At 51.9% G+C, this 17,500-nt stretch overlaps 1 protein-coding gene across 6 annotated transcripts in view; it reads left to right on the plus strand.

Moving 5' to 3' along the window:
- LOC142906755 (UDP-glucose:glycoprotein glucosyltransferase 1-like) overlaps positions 1 to 17,500 on the plus strand; it is a 43,876-nt gene that overhangs the window by 16,181 nt on the left and 10,195 nt on the right. For 4 of the 6 annotated variants that reach the window (XM_076055178.1, XM_076055176.1, XM_076055177.1 and 1 more), the window contains exons 2-10: positions 1,375 to 1,533; positions 3,064 to 3,149; positions 4,736 to 4,820; positions 5,405 to 5,505; positions 6,322 to 6,429; positions 8,547 to 8,631; positions 9,702 to 9,884; positions 15,301 to 15,462; positions 17,194 to 17,308. In XM_076055178.1, the coding sequence (XP_075911293.1) occupies positions 1,375 to 1,533; positions 3,064 to 3,149; positions 4,736 to 4,820; positions 5,405 to 5,505; positions 6,322 to 6,429; positions 8,547 to 8,631; positions 9,702 to 9,884; positions 15,301 to 15,462; positions 17,194 to 17,308 (1,084 nt within the window). Of the gene's footprint in view, positions 1 to 1,374; positions 1,534 to 1,579; positions 1,681 to 3,063; positions 3,150 to 4,735; positions 4,821 to 5,404; positions 5,506 to 6,321; positions 6,430 to 8,546; positions 8,632 to 9,701; positions 9,885 to 15,300; positions 15,463 to 17,193; positions 17,309 to 17,500 lie in introns of those variants that run through there. The other 2 variants (XM_076055175.1, XM_076055179.1) reach the window with 2 other exon arrangements.

Genomic DNA, 17,500 nt, shown 5'->3' on the forward strand with positions numbered 1-17,500 from the left:
ACACACAGACACACACAGACACAGAGACACACAGAGACACACACAGAGACACACACAGAGACACACACAGAGACACACACAGAGACACACACAGAGACACACACAGAGACACACAGACAGAGACACACAGAGACACAGATAGAGAGAGACACACAGACACACAGACAGAGACACAGATAGAGACACACAGAGACACAGATAGAGAGAGACACACAGACACACAGACAGAGACACACAGACACACAGACAGAGACACACAGACACACAGACAGACACACAAAGACACACAGAGACACACAGACAGAGACACACAGAGACACAGATAGAGAGAGACACACAGAGACACACGGAGACACACTGACAGAGACACACAGAGACACACAGAGACACACAGACAGAGACACACAGACACAGAGACATACAGACACAGAGACACACAGACACACAGACACACAGACAGAGACACACACAGAGACACACACACAGAGACACACAGACACACAGACAGAGACACACACACAGAGACACACACACACAGAGACACACAGACACACAGACAGAGACACACAGAGACACACAGAGACAGAGACACACAGACACACAGACAGAGACACACACACAGAGACACACACACACAGAGACACACAGACACACAGACAGAGACACACAGACAGAGACACACAGACAGAGACACACAGACAGAGACACACAGACACAGAGACACACACACACAGAGACACACAGACACACAGACAGAGACACACACACAGAGACACACACACAGAGACACACACACAGAGACACACAGACAGAGACACACAGACACACACACACAGAGACACACAGACACACACACAGAGACACACACACAGACACACAGAGACACACAGACACACACAGAGACACAGACACACACAGACACACACAGACACACACAGACACACAGAGACACACACAGACACACACAGACACACAGAGACACACACAGACACACACAGACACACACAGAGACACACACACAGAGACACACACACAGAGACACACACACAGAGACACACACACAGAGACACACACAGACACACACAGACACACACAGACACACAGAGACACACACAGACACACACAGACACACAGAGACACACAGAGACACACAGACACACAGAGACACACACAGACACACACAGAGACACACACACAGAGACACACACAGAGACACACACACAGAGACACACACACAGACAGAGACACGCACACAGAGAGAGACAGAGAGACACGTCTAGGAGTACTTCCAGTCGCTGAGATGGAGTAATAAATCCCTCCCCCTCCCTCCCCCCCTCCCCCCCTCCCCCCCCCTCCCCCCCCTCCCCCCCCCAGGTGGAGGGTGTGATCACGGCCGACTTCGAGTTGGAGTTCCTCATCCTGGAGGGCCACTGCTATGACGTGACCACGGCACAGCCTCCTCGCGGACTCCAGTTCACACTGGGCACCCGCAGTCAGCCTGTCGCCGTGGACACCATCGTCATGGCTAACCTGGTGAGGGCCTCGTACACGTGAACACACGTGAACACACACACAGACACACGTGAACACACACACACACAGCCTCCTCGCGGACTCCAGTTCACACTGGGCACCCGCAGTCAGCCTGTCGCCGTGGATACCATCGTCATGGCTAACCTGGTGAGTGCCTGGTACACACACGTGAACACACACGTGAACACACACACACGTGAACACACACACACACGTGAACACACACACACGTGAACACACACGCACACGTGAACACACACGTGAACACACACACACGTGAACACACACACACACACACGTGAACACACACGCACACGTGAACACACACGTGAACACACACACACGTGAACACACACACACGTGAGCACGTGAACACACACACGTGAACACACACATGAACACGCACACGTGAACACACACGTGAACACACACGTGAACACACACACGTGAACACACACGTGAACACACACACACACACACGTGAACACACACACACGTGAACACACACACACACACACATGTGAACACACACACACACGTGAACACACACACGAGAACACACACACGAGAACACACACACAGACACGTGAACACACACACATGAACACACACACACGTGAGCACGTGAACACACACGTGAACACACACATGAACACACACACGTGAACACGCGCACACACGTGAACACACACACGTGAACACACACACACGAGAACACGCACACGTGCATGCACACACACGTGAACACACACACGTGAACACACACGTGAACACACACACACACGAGAACACGCACACGTGCATGCACACACACGTGAACACACACACACGTGAACACACACACACACGAGAACACGCACACGTGCATGCACACACACGTGAACACACACACACGTGAACACACACACATGAACACACACACGTGAACATGCACACACACTCACGTGCACGCGTGTGCACACACACACGTGAACACACACACACGTGAACAAGGGCTGAACGACGAATCGATTTCAAATCGAAATCGCGATTTGAAAAAACAAATGCGATTAGCAAATCGCAAAAGGCTGCTTTTTTAATCCCCCGATTTCAAAAGTCCTCTCGCTTTCTCATCGGAATAGCTTCAAACGTTTCGTCACCGTAACTTTATTCAAATGAACAATCGTTTCAATGAACACATTTTAATTGATGCACGCTTGGAAGCAAATGCGCGTCTTTTAATTTCTGTGATATAAAAACATTTTTTTATTTAAAGCTTTTGTGTGACTGCGGTAATTCTTAGCTCTTCCCCCCCCACCCCAACTCCCTCCTTCAACGCGACTTTAAAATCTCCAATCGCAAAACCGCAATCGGAATTCGCGACGAGACTTTCTCTCTCCCCTACGTCGCACGCTCCACTCTCCTCCCATTGCATCTCTCCCCTCCCCCCCCACCACCACCCACCACCTTCCCCCCACCACCACCACCTTCCCCCCCCCACCACCACCACCTTCCCCCCACCACCACCACCACCACCCCCCACCACCGCAGGGATATTTTCAGCTGAAAGCAAACCCCGGAGCCTGGATCTTGCGACTTCGCAAGGGTCGGTCGGAGGACATCTACAACATCTTCACGTGAGAGTCACCCAGCCACTCCTCCCCCCGCCACGGACACTCCACCGGTGTCACTCTGGACGCGGAGGGGGCGGTGGTTGCGGTGGTTGTGGTGGTTGTGGTGGTTGTGGTGGTTGTGGTGGTTGTGGTGGTTGTGGTGGTTGTTGGGGGTGCGGTGGTTGTGATGGTTGCGGTGGTTGTGATGGTTGTCGGGGTTGTGGTGGTTGTGGTGGTTGTGGTGGTTGTGATGGTTGTGGTGGTTGTGATGGTTGTCGGGGTTGCGGTGGTTGTGATGGTTGTGGTGGTTGTGATGGTTGCGGTGGTTGTGATGGTTGTGATGGTTGCGATGGTTGTGATGGTTGTGATGGTTGTTGGGGTTGTGATGGTTGTTGGGGTTGCGGTGGTTGTGGTGGTTGTGGTGGTTGTGGTGGTTGTGGTGGTTGCGGTGGTTGCGATGGTTGTGATGGTTGCGGTGGTTGCGATGGTTGTTGGGGTTGTGGTGGTTGTGGTGGTTGTGATGGTTGCGATGGTTGCGGTGGTTGTGATGGTTGTGGTGGTTGCGATGGTTGTTGGGGTTGCGGTGGTTGTGATGGTTGTGGTGGTTGCGATGGTTGCTATGGTTGTGATGGTTGCTATGGTTGCTATGGTTGCTATGGTTGCTATGGTTGTTATGGTTGTGATGGTTGTGATGGTTGCTATGGTTGTGATGGTTGCGGTGGTTGTGATGGTTGTGATGGTTGTGGTGGTTGCGATGGTTGCTATGGTTGTGATGGTTGCTATGGTTGTGATGGTTGCTATGGTTGCTATGGTTGTTATGGTTGTGATGGTTGTGATGGTTGCTATGGTTGTGATGGTTGCGGTGGTTGCTATGGTTGTGATGGTTGCTATGGTTGCTATGGTTGCTATGGTTGCTATGGTTGCTATGGTTGCTATGGTTGCGATGGTTGTGATGGTTGCGGTGGTTGCTATGGTTGCTGTGGTTGCGGTGGTTGCTATGGTTGCTATGGTTGTGATGGTTGCTATGGTTGCTATGGTTGCTATGGTTGCGGTGGTTGCGATGGTTGCTATGGTTGCTATGGTTGCTATGGTTGCTATGATTGCGATGGTTGCGATGGTTGCTATGGTTGCTATGATTGCGATGGTTGCTATGGTTGCTATGGTTGCTATGGTTGCGGTGGTTGCTATGGTTGCTATGGTTGCTATGGTTGCGATGGTTGCTATGGTTGCTATGGTTGCGGTGGTTGCTATGGTTGCGGTGGTTGCTATGGTTGCTATGGTTGCTATGGTTGCTATGGTTGTGATGGTTGTGATGGTTGCTATGGTTGCTATGGTTGCTATGGTTGTGATGGTTGTTATGGTTGCTATGGTTGCGATGGTTGCGGTGGTTGATATGGTTGCTATGGTTGCGGTGGTTGCTATGGTTGCGGTGGTTGCTATGGTTGCTATGGTTGCTATGGTTGTGATGGTTGCTATGGTTGCTATGGTTGCTATGGTTGCTATGGTTGCGATGGTTGCGGTGGTTGATATGGTTGCTATGGTTGCGGTGGTTGCTATGGTTGCTATGGTTGCTATGGTTGTGATGGTTGCTATGGTTGCTATGGTTGCAGGCACGAGGGCACCGATTCGCCGCCCGACGCTGAGGAAGTCGTCGTGGTGATGAGCAGCTTGCAGAGCAAGAGCCTCAAAGTGCGGGTGAGCATTCCCCTCGCTCACCACCTCCTCCTCCTCACCACCACCTCCTCCTCACCACCACCTCACCACCTCACCACCACCTCCTCACCACCTCCTCCTCACCACCACCTCACCTCCTCCTCACCACCTCCTCACCACCCCCTCACCACCACCACCCCCTCACCACCACCACCTCCTCCTCACCATCACCACCCCCTCACCACCTCCTCACCACCTCCTCACCACCACCCCCTCACCACCTCCTGACCACCTCCTCCTCACCATCACCACCTCCTCACCACCTCCTCCTCACCATCACCACCTCACCACCACCACCTCCTCCTCACCATCACCACCTCACCACCACCACCTCCTCCTCACCATCACCACCTCACCACCTCCTCCTCACCACCCCCTCACCACCTCCTCACCACCTCCTCACCACCACCACCTCCTCACCACCACCACCTCCTCCTCCTCCTCACCACCACCACCCCCTCACCACCTCCTCACCACCCTCACCACCACCACCCCCTCACCACCACCTCCTCACCACCTCCTCACCCCCTCCTCACCCACCCCCCCGCGTGTCTCACCTGACACAGGTACAGAAGAAGTTGGGGAAGCTGAGTGAGGAGCTGCTGAGTGACGACTCCCACGGGGAGGGCGGCGGGGGCGGGGGGGGCATCTGGGACTCCCTGCGCAGGTGGGGGGGGGGCGGGGGGGGGGCGGGGGGGGGCGGGGGGGGCAGGGGGGGCAGCCAGCGCCTGCCAGAGTGATGCTTTGTGTGAGTGGCGTGGTGATGGTGATGGTGATGTTGGTGGTGTTGGTGGTGTTGGTGATGGTGATGGCGGTGATGTTGGTGATGTTGGTGATGTTGGTGGTGTTGGTGATGTTGGTGGTGTTGGTGGTGTTGGTGATGTTGGTGGTGTTGGTGATGTTGGTGGTGTTGGTGATGTTGGTGGTGTTGGTGATGTTGGTGATGTTGGTGGTGTTGGTGGTGTTGGTGGTGTTGGTGATGTTGGTGGTGTTGGTGATGTTGGTGGTGTTGGTGATGTTGGTGGTGTTGGTGATGTTGCTGGTGGTGGTGTTGCTGGTGATGGCGGTGATGTTGGTGATGTTGGTGATGGCGGTGATGTTGGTGGTATTGCTGGTGGTGGTGTTGCTGGTGGTGGTGTTGCTGGTGGTGGTGTTGCTGGTGTTGCTGGTGATGTTGGCGATGTTGGTGATGTTGGTGATGGCGGTGATGTTGGTGATGGTGAAGGCGGTGATGGTGGTATTCATGGTGTTGATGTTGTCGATGTTGTTGATGTCGTTGTTGATGTTGTTGTTGATGTCGATGTTGTTGTTATTGTTGATGTTGTTGTTGCTGATGTCGTTGTTGATGTCGTTGTTGATGTCGTTGTTGATGTCGTTGTTGATGTTGTTGATGTTGTTGTCGATCTTGTTATTGATGTTGTTGTTGATGTTGTCGATGTTGTTGTTGATGTTGTTGTCGTTGTTGATGTTGTTGTGTGTGAAGCAGCTTCACTGGAGCAGCGAGATCTGAGGAGAGTGACTCTGACAAGCAGGAGGAGGTCATCAACATCTTCTCTGTCGCCTCGGGTCACCTCTATGAGCGCTTCCTTCGGTACACCGCTAGATCGATCACTCATTCTCTCACTCATTCACTCACTCATTCACTCACTCATTCACTCACTCATTCACTCATTCACTCACTCATTACTCACTCATTAACACACTCATTCATTCACTCATTCACTCACTCATTAACTCACTCATTCATTCACTCACTCATTCATTCACTCACTCATTCTCTCACTCATTAACTCACTCATTACTCACTCATTCACTCACTCATTACTCACTCATTCACTCACTCATTCACTCATTAACTCACTCATTCACTCATTCACTCGCTCATTCACTCACTCATTCGCTCATTCACTCACTCATTCACTCACTCATTCACTCACTCATTCTCTCACTAATTACTCACTTACTCATTAACTCATTCACTCACTAATTCACTCACTCATTTTCTCACTCACTTGCTCATTAACTCATTCACTCACTCATTCACTCACTCATTCTCTCACTCATTCACTCACTCATTCACTCAGTCATTCACTCACTCATTCTCCCACTCATTCACTCACTCATTCACTCATTCACTCACTCATTCACTCACTCATTCACTCACTCATTCTCTCACTCATTCTCTCACTCATTCACTCACTCATTCTCTCACTCATTCTCTCACTCATTCTCTCACTCATTCACTCACTCATTCACTCACTCATTACTCACTCATTCACTCACTCATTCACCCACTCATTACTCATTAACTCATTCACTCACTCATTACTCACTTACTCATTCACTCACTCATTCACTCATTCATTCACTCACTCATTCATTCACTCAATCACTCACTCACTCATTACTCACTCATTCTCTCACTCATTCACTCACTCATTACTCACTCATTCACTCACTCATTCACTCACTCATTACTCACTCATTCACTCACTCATTCACTCACTCATTCACTCACTTACTCATTAACTCATTCACTCACTCATTCACTCACTCATTACTCACTCATTCACTCACTCACTCATTACTCACTCGTTCACTCATTAACTCACTCATTCACTCACTCATTCACTCACTTATTAACTCACTCACTTACTCACTTACTCTTTAACTCATTCACTCACTCATTTCTCACTCATTACTCACTTACTTTCTCATCAACTCATTCACTCACTCACTAATTATCTCACTCATCCACTCACTCACTCACCTACTCATTAACTCATTCATTCACTCATTCATTCTCTCACTCACTCACTCACTCATTAACTCATTCATTCACTCATTCTCTCACTCGCTCGTTCACTCACTCATTCACTCATTTACTCACTCATTCACTCATTCACTCACTCACTCATTAACTCACTCATTCACTCACCCACTCACTTACTCATTCACTCACTCGCTCGTTCACTCATTCATTAACTCGCTCACTCATTCACTCATTCACTCACTCATTCACTCGCTCATTCACTCACTCACTCATTAACTCACTCATTAACTCACTCACTCATTCACTCACTCATTCACTCACTCATTCACTCACGCACTCGCTCGTTCACTCACTCGCTCGTTCACTCACTCACTCACTCACCCACTCATTCACTCGCTCATTCACTCACTCACTCACCCACTCATTCACTCACTCGTTCGCTCACTCACTCACTCGCTCACTAATTCACTCGCTTGTTCACTCACTCATTCACTCACTCGCTCATTGGCTCACTCGTTGACTCGCTCACTAATTCACTCACTTACTAATTCACTCACTCACTAATTCACTCACTCATTCATTCACTCACTCACTTACTCACTCACTCATTCACTCACTCGTTCACTCACTCACTCGTTTATTCACCCGCTCACTAATTCACTCGCTCGCTCGTTCACTCATTAACTCGCTCACTAATTATCCCCGCTCGCTTATTCACTCACTCACTCACGCATGCACTCACTCGCTCACTTGCCCATTCACTCGCCAATTATCTCGCTCACTCGCTCGCTCAGTAACTCGCTCATTCACTCAACAATCAACTCACTCGTTCACCCCTCCCCTCGCCCCCCCCCCTCCACGCCCCTCCCCTCACTCCCCCTCCCCCCACCGCCCCCCCCTCGCCCCCCCCACCGCCCCCCTCCCCCCTCCCCCAGGATCATGATGCTCTCCGTGCTCAAGCACACCCAGACACCGGTCAAGTTTTGGTTCCTCAAGAACTACCTCTCACCCACCTTCAAGGTACTGGGACCGTGCCGTCTGGCCTGCCGCGGGGGTCAGCGGGTCAGTGGACAAGTGGGTCAGTGGGTCAGTGGGTCGGTGGACAAGTGGGTCAGTGGATCAGTGGACAAGTGGGTCAGTGGGTCAGTGGACAAGTGGGTCAGTGGGTCAGTGGGTCAGTGGACAAGTGAGTCAGTGGGTCAGTGGGTCAGTGGACAAGTGAGTCAGTGGGTCAGTGGACAAGTGGGTCAGTGGGTCAGTGGACAAGTGGGTCAGTGGGTCAGTGGACAAGTGGGTCAGTGGGTCAGTGGACAAGTGGGTCAGTGGGTCAGTGAACAAGTGGGTCAGTGTGTCAGTGTGTCAGTGGGTCAGTGGACAAGTGGGTTAGTGGGTCAGTGGGTGTGTGGATGTCTCACGGCCGTGTCCATCCGGTGATTGCCGAGCTCCGTTGGATTTACAGTCCGGGCTGTCGCCTGACGAGGCTGGTGGGGACCCCTCCCCACTCGCCCCACCCCAATTTTGTCGACGGGGCATGCCCCACCCACCCCCTCCCTCTCTCCCTCCCTCTCCTCCCTCCCTCTCCTCCCTCTCCTCCATCCCCTCCCTCCCCTCCCTCCCTCTCCTCCATCCCCTCCCTCCCTCCCTCTCCTCCCTCCCTCTCCTCCATCCCCTCCCTCCCCTCCCTCTCCTCCCTCCCCTCCCTCTCCTCCCTCCCTCTCCTCCCTCCATCCCTCCCTCTCCTCCCTCTCCTCCCTCCCTCCCCTCCCTCCCTCTCCTCCCTCTCCTCCATCCCCTCCCTCCCCTCCCTCTCCTCCCTCCCCTCCCTCTCCTCCCTCCCTCTCCTCCCTCCATCCCTCCCTCTCCTCCCTCTCCTCCCTCCCTCCCCTCCCTCCCTCTCCTCCCTCTCCTCCCTCCCTCTCCTCCCTCTCCTCGCTCTCCTTCCCTCTCCTCCCTATCCTCCCTCTCCTCCCTCCCTCCCTCTCCTCCCTCTCCTCCCTCCCTCTCCTCCCTCTCCTCGCTCTCCTTCCCTCTCCTCCCTATCCTCCCTCTCCTCCCTTCCTCCCTCCTCTCCCTCCCCGTCCTCCCTCCAGGAGTTCATCCCCCACATGGCGAGGCGGTACGGCTTCCGCTACGAGCTGGTGCAGTACAAGTGGCCTCGCTGGCTGCACCAGCAGACGGAGAAGCAGAGGATCATCTGGGGCTACAAGATCCTCTTCCTCGACGTGCTCTTCCCCCTCGCGGTCGACAAGATCATCTTCGTAGACGCTGACCAGGTGCGTGCATGTGTGTGTGGAGAGAAGAACCAGTGGCATCTACATCTGTAGAACGTGAAGAACCAGTGGCATCTACATTTGTAGAACGTGAAGAACCAGTGGCATCTACATCTACAGAACGTGAAGAACCAGTGGCATCTACTTCTGTAGAACGTGAAGAACCAGTGGCATCTACATCTACAGAACGTGAAGAACCAGTAGCATCTATATCTGCCGAACGTGAAGAACCAGTGGCATCTACATCTGTAGAACGTGAAGAACCAGTGGCATCTACATCTACAGAACGTGAAGAACCAGTAGCATCTATATCTGCCAAACGTGAAGAACCAGTGGCATCTGCATCTGTAGAACGTGAAGAACCAGTGGCATCTACTTCTGTAGAACGTGAAGAACCAGTGGCATCTACATCAGCAGAATGTGAAGAACCAGTGGCATCTACATCTGTAGAACGTGAAGAACCAGTGGCATATACATCTACAGAACGTGAAGAACCAGTGGTATCTACATCTGCAGAACGTGAAGAACCAGTGGCATCTACATCTACACAACTGAAGAACCAGTGGCATCTACATCTGCAGAACGTGAAGAACCAGTGGCATGTACATCTGTAGAACGTGAAGAACCAGTGGCATCTACTTCTGTAGAACGTGAAGAACCAGTGGCATCTACATCTGCAGAACGTGAAGAACCAGTAGCATCTATATCTGCTGAACGTGAAGAACCAGTGGCATCTACATCTGTAGAACGTGAAGAAGCAGTGACATCTACATCTGCAGAACGTGAAGAACCAGTGGCATCTACATCTGTAGAACGTGAAGAACCAGTGGCATCTACTCTACAGAACATGAAGAACCAGTGGCATCTACATCTGTAGAACGTGAAGAACCAGTGGCATCTACATCTGCAGAACGTGAAGAACCAGTGGCATCTACATCTGCAGAACGTGAAGAACCAGTGGCATCTACATCTACAGAACGTGAAGAACCAGTGACATCTACATCTGCAGAACGTGAAGAACCAGTGGCATCTACATCCACAGAACATGAAGAACCAGTGGCATCTACATCTGTAGAACGTGAAGAACCAGTGGCATCTACATCTGCAGAACGTGAAGAACCAGTGGCATCTACATCTACAGAACGTGAAGAACCAGTGGCATCTACATCTGTAGAATGTGAAGAACCAGTGACATCTACATCTGCAGAACGTGAAGAACCAGTGGCATCTACATCTACACAACTGAAGAACCAGTGGCATCTACATCAGCAGAATGTGAAGAACCAGTGGCATCTACATCTGTAGAACGTGAAGAACCAGTGGCATATAAATCTACAGAACGTGAAGAACCAGTGGTATCTACATCTGCAGAACGTGAAGAACCAGTGGCATCTACATCTACACAACTGAAGAACCAGTGGCATCTACATCTGCAGAACGTGAAGAACCAGTGGCATGTACATCTGTAGAACGTGAAGAACCAGTGGCATCTACTTCTGTAGAACGTGAAGAACCAGTGGCATCTACATCTGCAGAACGTGAAGAACCAGTAGCATCTATATCTGCTGAACGTGAAGAACCAGTGGCATCTACATCTGTAGAACGTGAAGAACCAGTGACATCTACATCTGCAGAACGTGAAGAACCAGTGGCATCTACATCTGTAGAACGTGAAGAACCAGTGGCATCTACTCTACAGAACATGAAGAACCAGTGGCATCTACATCTGTAGAACGTGAAGAACCAGTGGCATCTACATCTGCAGAACGTGAAGAACCAGTGGCATCTACATCTGCAGAACGTGAAGAACCAGTGGCATCTACATCTACAGAACGTGAAGAACCAGTGACATCTACATCTGCAGAACGTGAAGAACCAGTGGCATCTACATCCGTAGAACGTGAAGAACCAGTGGCATCTACATCTGCAGAACGTGAAGAACCAGTGGCATCTACATCTACAGAACGTGAAGAACCAGTGGCATCTACATCTGTAGAATGTGAAGAACCAGTGACATCTACATCTGCAGAACGTGAAGAACCAGTGACATCTACATCTGCAGAACGTGAAGAACCAGTGGCATCTACATCTACAGAACATGAAGAACCAGTGGCATCTACATCTGTAGAACGTGAAGAACCAGTGGCATCTACATCTGCAGAACGTGAAGAACCAGTGGCATCTACATCTACAGAACGTGAAGAACCAGTGGCATCTACATCTGTAGAATGTGAAGAACCAGTGACATCTACATCTGTAGAACGTGAAGAACCAGTGGCATCTACATCTGTAGAACGTGACGAACCAGTGGCATCTACATCTGCAGAACGTGAAGAACCAGTGGCATCTACATCTGCAGAACGTGACGAACCAGTGGCATCTACATCCGCAGAACGTGAAGAACCAGTGGCATTTACATTTGCAGAACGTGAAGAACCAGTGGCATCTACAGAACGTGAAGAACCAGTGGCATTTACATCTGTAGAACGTGAAGAACCAGTGGCATCTACATCTGCAGAACGTGAAGAACCAGCGGCATCTACAGAACGTGAAGAATCAGTGGCATCTACATCTGCAGAACGTGAAGAACCAGTGACATCTACATCTACAGAACGTGAAGAATCAGTGGCATCTACATCTGCAGAACGTGAAGAACCAGTGACATCTACATCTGTAGAACGTGAAGAACCAGTGGCATCTACAGAACATGAAGAACCAGTGGCATCTACATCTGTAGAACGTGAAGAACCAGTGGCATCTACATCTGCAGAACGTGAAGAACCAGTGGCATCTACATCTACAGAACGTGAAGAACCAGTGGCATCTACATCTGTAGAATGTGAAGAACCAGTGACATCTACATCTGCAGAACGTGAAGAACCAGTGGCATCTACATCTACACAACTGAAGAACCAGTGGCATCTACATCAGCAGAATGTGAAGAACCAGTGGCATCTACATCTGTAGAACGTGAAGAACCAGTGGCATATAAATCTACAGAACGTGAAGAACCAGTGGTATCTACATCTGCAGAACGTGAAGAACCAGTGGCATCTACATCTACACAACTGAAGAACCAGTGGCATCTACATCTGCAGAACGTGAAGAACCAGTGGCATGTACATCTGTAGAACGTGAAGAACCAGTGGCATCTACTTCTGTAGAACGTGAAGAACCAGTGGCATCTACATCTGCAGAACGTGAAGAACCAGTAGCATCTATATCTGCTGAACGTGAAGAACCAGTGGCATCTACATCTGTAGAACGTGAAGAACCAGTGACATCTACATCTGCAGAACGTGAAGAACCAGTGGCATCTACATCTGTAGAACGTGAAGAACCAGTGGCATCTACTCTACAGAACATGAAGAACCAGTGGCATCTACATCTGTAGAACGTGAAGAACCAGTGGCATCTACATCTGGCAGAACGTGAAGAACCAGTGGCATCTACATCTGCAGAACGTGAAGACCAGTGGCATCTACATCTACAGAACGTGAAGAACCAGTGACATCTACATCTGCAGAACGTGAAGAACCAGTGGCATCTACATCCGTAGAACGTGAAGAACCAGTGGCATCTACATCTGCAGAACGTGAAGAACCAGTGGCATCTACATCTACAGAACGTGAAGAACCAGTGGCATCTACATCTGTAGAATGTGAAGAACCAGTGACATCTACATCTGCAGAACGTGAAGAACCAGTGACATCTACATCTGCAGAACGTGAAGAACCAGTGGCATCTACATCTACAGAACATGAAGAACCAGTGGCATCTACATCTGTAGAACGTGAAGAACCAGTGGCATCTACATCTGCAGAACGTGAAGAACCAGTGGCATCTACATCTACAGAACGTGAAGAACCAGTGGCATCTACATCTGTAGAATGTGAAGAACCAGTGACATCTACATCTGTAGAACGTGAAGAACCAGTGGCATCTACATCTGTAGAACGTGACGAACCAGTGGCATCTACATCTGCAGAACGTGAAGAACCAGTGGCATCTACATCTGCAGAACGTGACGAACCAGTGGCATCTACATCCGCAGAACGTGAAGAACCAGTGGCATCTACATTTGCAGAACGTGAAGAACCAGTGGCATCTACAGAACGTGAAGAACCAGTGGCATTTACATCTGTAGAACGTGAAGAACCAGTGGCATCTACATCTGCAGAACGTGAAGAACCAGCGGCATCTACAGAACGTGAAGAATCAGTGGCATCTACATCTGCAGAACGTGAAGAACCAGTGACATCTACATCTACAGAACGTGAAGAATCAGTGCATCTACATCTGCAGAACGTGAAGAACCAGTGACATCTACATCTGTAGAACGTGAAGAACCAGTGGCATCTACAGAACGTGAAGAACCAGTGGCATCTACATTTGTCAGAACGTCAAGAACCAGCGACATCTACATCTACAGAACGTGAAGAACCAGTGGCATCTCCAGCTGCAGAACGTGAAGAACCAGTGGCATCTACATCTGTAGAACGTGAAGAACCAGTGGCATCTACATCTGCAGAACGTGAAGAACCAGTGGCATCTACATCTGTAAAACGTGAAGAACCAGTGGCATCTACATCTACAGAACGTGAAGAACCAGTGGCATCTACATCTGCAGAACGTGAAGAACCAGTGGCATCTACATCCGCAGAACGTGAAGAACCAGTGGCATCTACAGAACGTGAAGAACCAGTGGCATCTACATCTACAGAACGTGAAGAACCAGTGGCATCTACATCTACAGAACATGAAGAACCAGTGGCATCTACATCTACAGAACGTGAAGAACCAGTGGCATCTACATCTACAGAACGTGAAGAACCAGTGGCATCTACATCCGCAGAACGTGAAGAACCAGTGGCATCTACAGAACGTGAAGAACCAGTGGCATCTACATCTACAGAACGTGAAGAACCAGTGGCATCTACATCTACAGAACATGAAGAACCAGTGGCATCTACATCTACAGAACGTGAAGAACCACTGGCATCTACATCCGCAGAACGTGAAGAACCAGTGGCATCTACATCCGCAGAACGTGAAGAACCAGTGGCATCTACAGAACGTGAAGAACCAGTGGCATCTACATCTACAGAACGTGAAGAACCAGTGGCATCTACATCTACAGAACATGAAGAACCAGTGGCATCTACATCCGCAGAACGTGAAGAACCAGCGGCATCTACATCTGCAGGAGATTGCACAACTTTGAAATCCATTCCCCCGTGTTTAGCGCAATTTGCCGTGCAGCGCGTTTTGAGCCGACGGGGGAGTAAAGCAGTCAGTCAGTCCGTCCGTCCGTCCGTCCCGTCAAATCTGTCCGTGTCCGTCCGTCTGTCCTTGTCCCTCCGTCCGTCCGCTGTCCGTTCCGTCTCCATCGTCCCTTCTCCGCGCGTGGGTGCCGTAGATCGTGCGGGCTGACCTGCGCGACCTTCGCGACCTCGACCTGGAGGGCGCTCCGTACGGCTACACGCCGTTCTGCGAGAGTCGCAGGGAGATGGACGGCTACCGCTTCTGGGAAGTCGGGATACTGGGCCAGCCATCTTGGGGGGCGCAAATACCACATCAGGTTTGGGGGGCGGGGGGGCAAATACCACATCGGGTTTGGGGGGGCGCAAATACCACATCGGGTTTGGGGGGGGCGCAAATACCACATCGGGTTTGGGGGGGGGCGCAAATACCACATCAGGTTTGGGGGGGGGCGCAAATACCACATCGGGTTGGGGGGGCGCAAATACCACATCGGGTTTGGGGGGGGGGCGCAAATACCACATCAGGTTTGGGGGGGTGCAAATACCACATCAGGTTTGGGGGGGGGGCGCAAATACCACATCGGGTTTGGGGGGGTGCGCAAATACCACATCGGGTTTGGGGGGGGGGCGCAAATACCACATCAGGTTTGGGGGGGGCGCAAATACCACATCAGGTTTGGGGGGGGGCGCAAATACCACATCGGGTTTGGGGGGGGCGCAAATACCACATCGGGTTTGGGGGGGGGGGGCGCAAATACCACATTGGGTTTGGGGGGCGTAAATACCACATCGGTTTGGGGGGGGGCGAAAATACCACATCGGGTTTGGGGGGGGGCGCAAATACCATATCGGGTTTGGGGGGGGGGCGCAAATACCACATCGGGTTTGGGGGGGCGCAAATACCACATCGGGTTTGGGGGGGCGCAAATACCACATCGGGTTGGGGGGCCGGGGGCGGGGTGGGGTGTAGGGTGGGTGGGTGGGTGAGGTGTGGGGTGTGTGTGTGGGTGGAGGTGTGGGTGAGGTGTGGGTGGGTGTGGGTGAGGTGGGGTGTGTGTGTGGGGTGTGTGGATGGGGTGTGTGTGTGGGTGGAGGTGTGGGTGGAGGTGTGGGTGAGGTGTGTGTGTGGGTCAGGTGTAGGTGGGGTGTGTGGATGGGTGTGGGTGGGTGAGGTGTGTGGGTGGGGTGTGTGGATGGGGTGTGTGTGTGGGTGGAGGTGTGGGTGGGTTTGTGGGTGAGGTGTGGGTGGGTGTGTGGGTGAGGTGTGGGTGGGTGTGTGGGTGAGGTGTGGGTGGGTGAGGTGTGGGTGAGGTGTGGGTGAGGTGTGTGTGTGGGTCAGGTGTAGGTGGGTGTGGGTGGGTGAGGTGTGTGGATGGGGTGTGTGGGTGTGGGTGTGTGTGTAGGTGGGGGTAGGTGTGTGTGGGTGGGGGTGGGTGGGTGTGTGTGTGTGTGTGGGTGGGTGTGGGTGGGGGTCAGTGGGTGTTGGACTTGCTCCAACAGCCTATTAAGGCTATAAGGGGGATCTTTGTCTTTGTGGGGAGCGGTGGGGCAGCGGTTAGCGCTGCGCTACGAACCCTCTGTGACCCGGGTTCAATTCCCGCTCACGGCCAACACCAGTGACGATTATCTGAACCGGTCCTGGGCCTCCCCTAGGTCGACTCAGCCTCAAACGAGTACTTGGCAGTGGTGAGTAGTAAACATCGCCACTGGGGAGACAAAGGCGGCCGGGTGTGGTCCTGGCCACCCACCCCCTCGTGTGCCGTGCCGGCCTTCATAGGTGCCGCTCGCTAACAGCACTTGCCCCAACAGTCTGTTAGAGGCTAAACGGTGGATCTTTGTGTGCGTGTGTGTGCGTGCGTGTGTGTGCGTGCGTGCGTGTGTGTGCGTGTGTGTGTGTGTGCGTGTGTGCGCGTGTTTGTGCATGTGTGCGTGTGTGTTTGCGTGCGTGTGCATGTGTGTGTGCGCGCGTGTGTGTGCGCATGTGTGCGTGTGTATGCGTGCGTGTGTGCGTGTCTGCGTGTGTGCGTGTGTGTGTGCGTGTACGTCAGCGCCCTGTACGTGGTAGACCTGAAGAAGTTCCGCAAGGTGGCCGCTGGGGACCGTCTGCGTGGCCAATACCAGGCCCTGAGCCAGGACCCCAACAGCCTCTCCAACCTGGACCAGGTGCGGACTGCAGACACACGCACACAACAACAACACAACAACAACAACCGCCATTCGCCACTAAGTGGCGGTGACGTCACCACGACGCTTGTGCCAGGCTATGTGCACCCTAAGGCCACGTGAAGTGTCGAACGCCCGCTGGCAGGAGGTCACGGGGCAGACCCAGGTGCCACGGGTCGACTGACTGAGATG

This window comes from Petromyzon marinus, chromosome 70, assembly GCF_048934315.1.
Source record: "Petromyzon marinus isolate PM22_M1 ecotype Great Lakes invasive population chromosome 70, UKy_Petmar_22M1.pri1.0, whole genome shotgun sequence".
Classification (NCBI taxonomy): domain Eukaryota; kingdom Metazoa; phylum Chordata; class Hyperoartia; order Petromyzontiformes; family Petromyzontidae; genus Petromyzon; species Petromyzon marinus.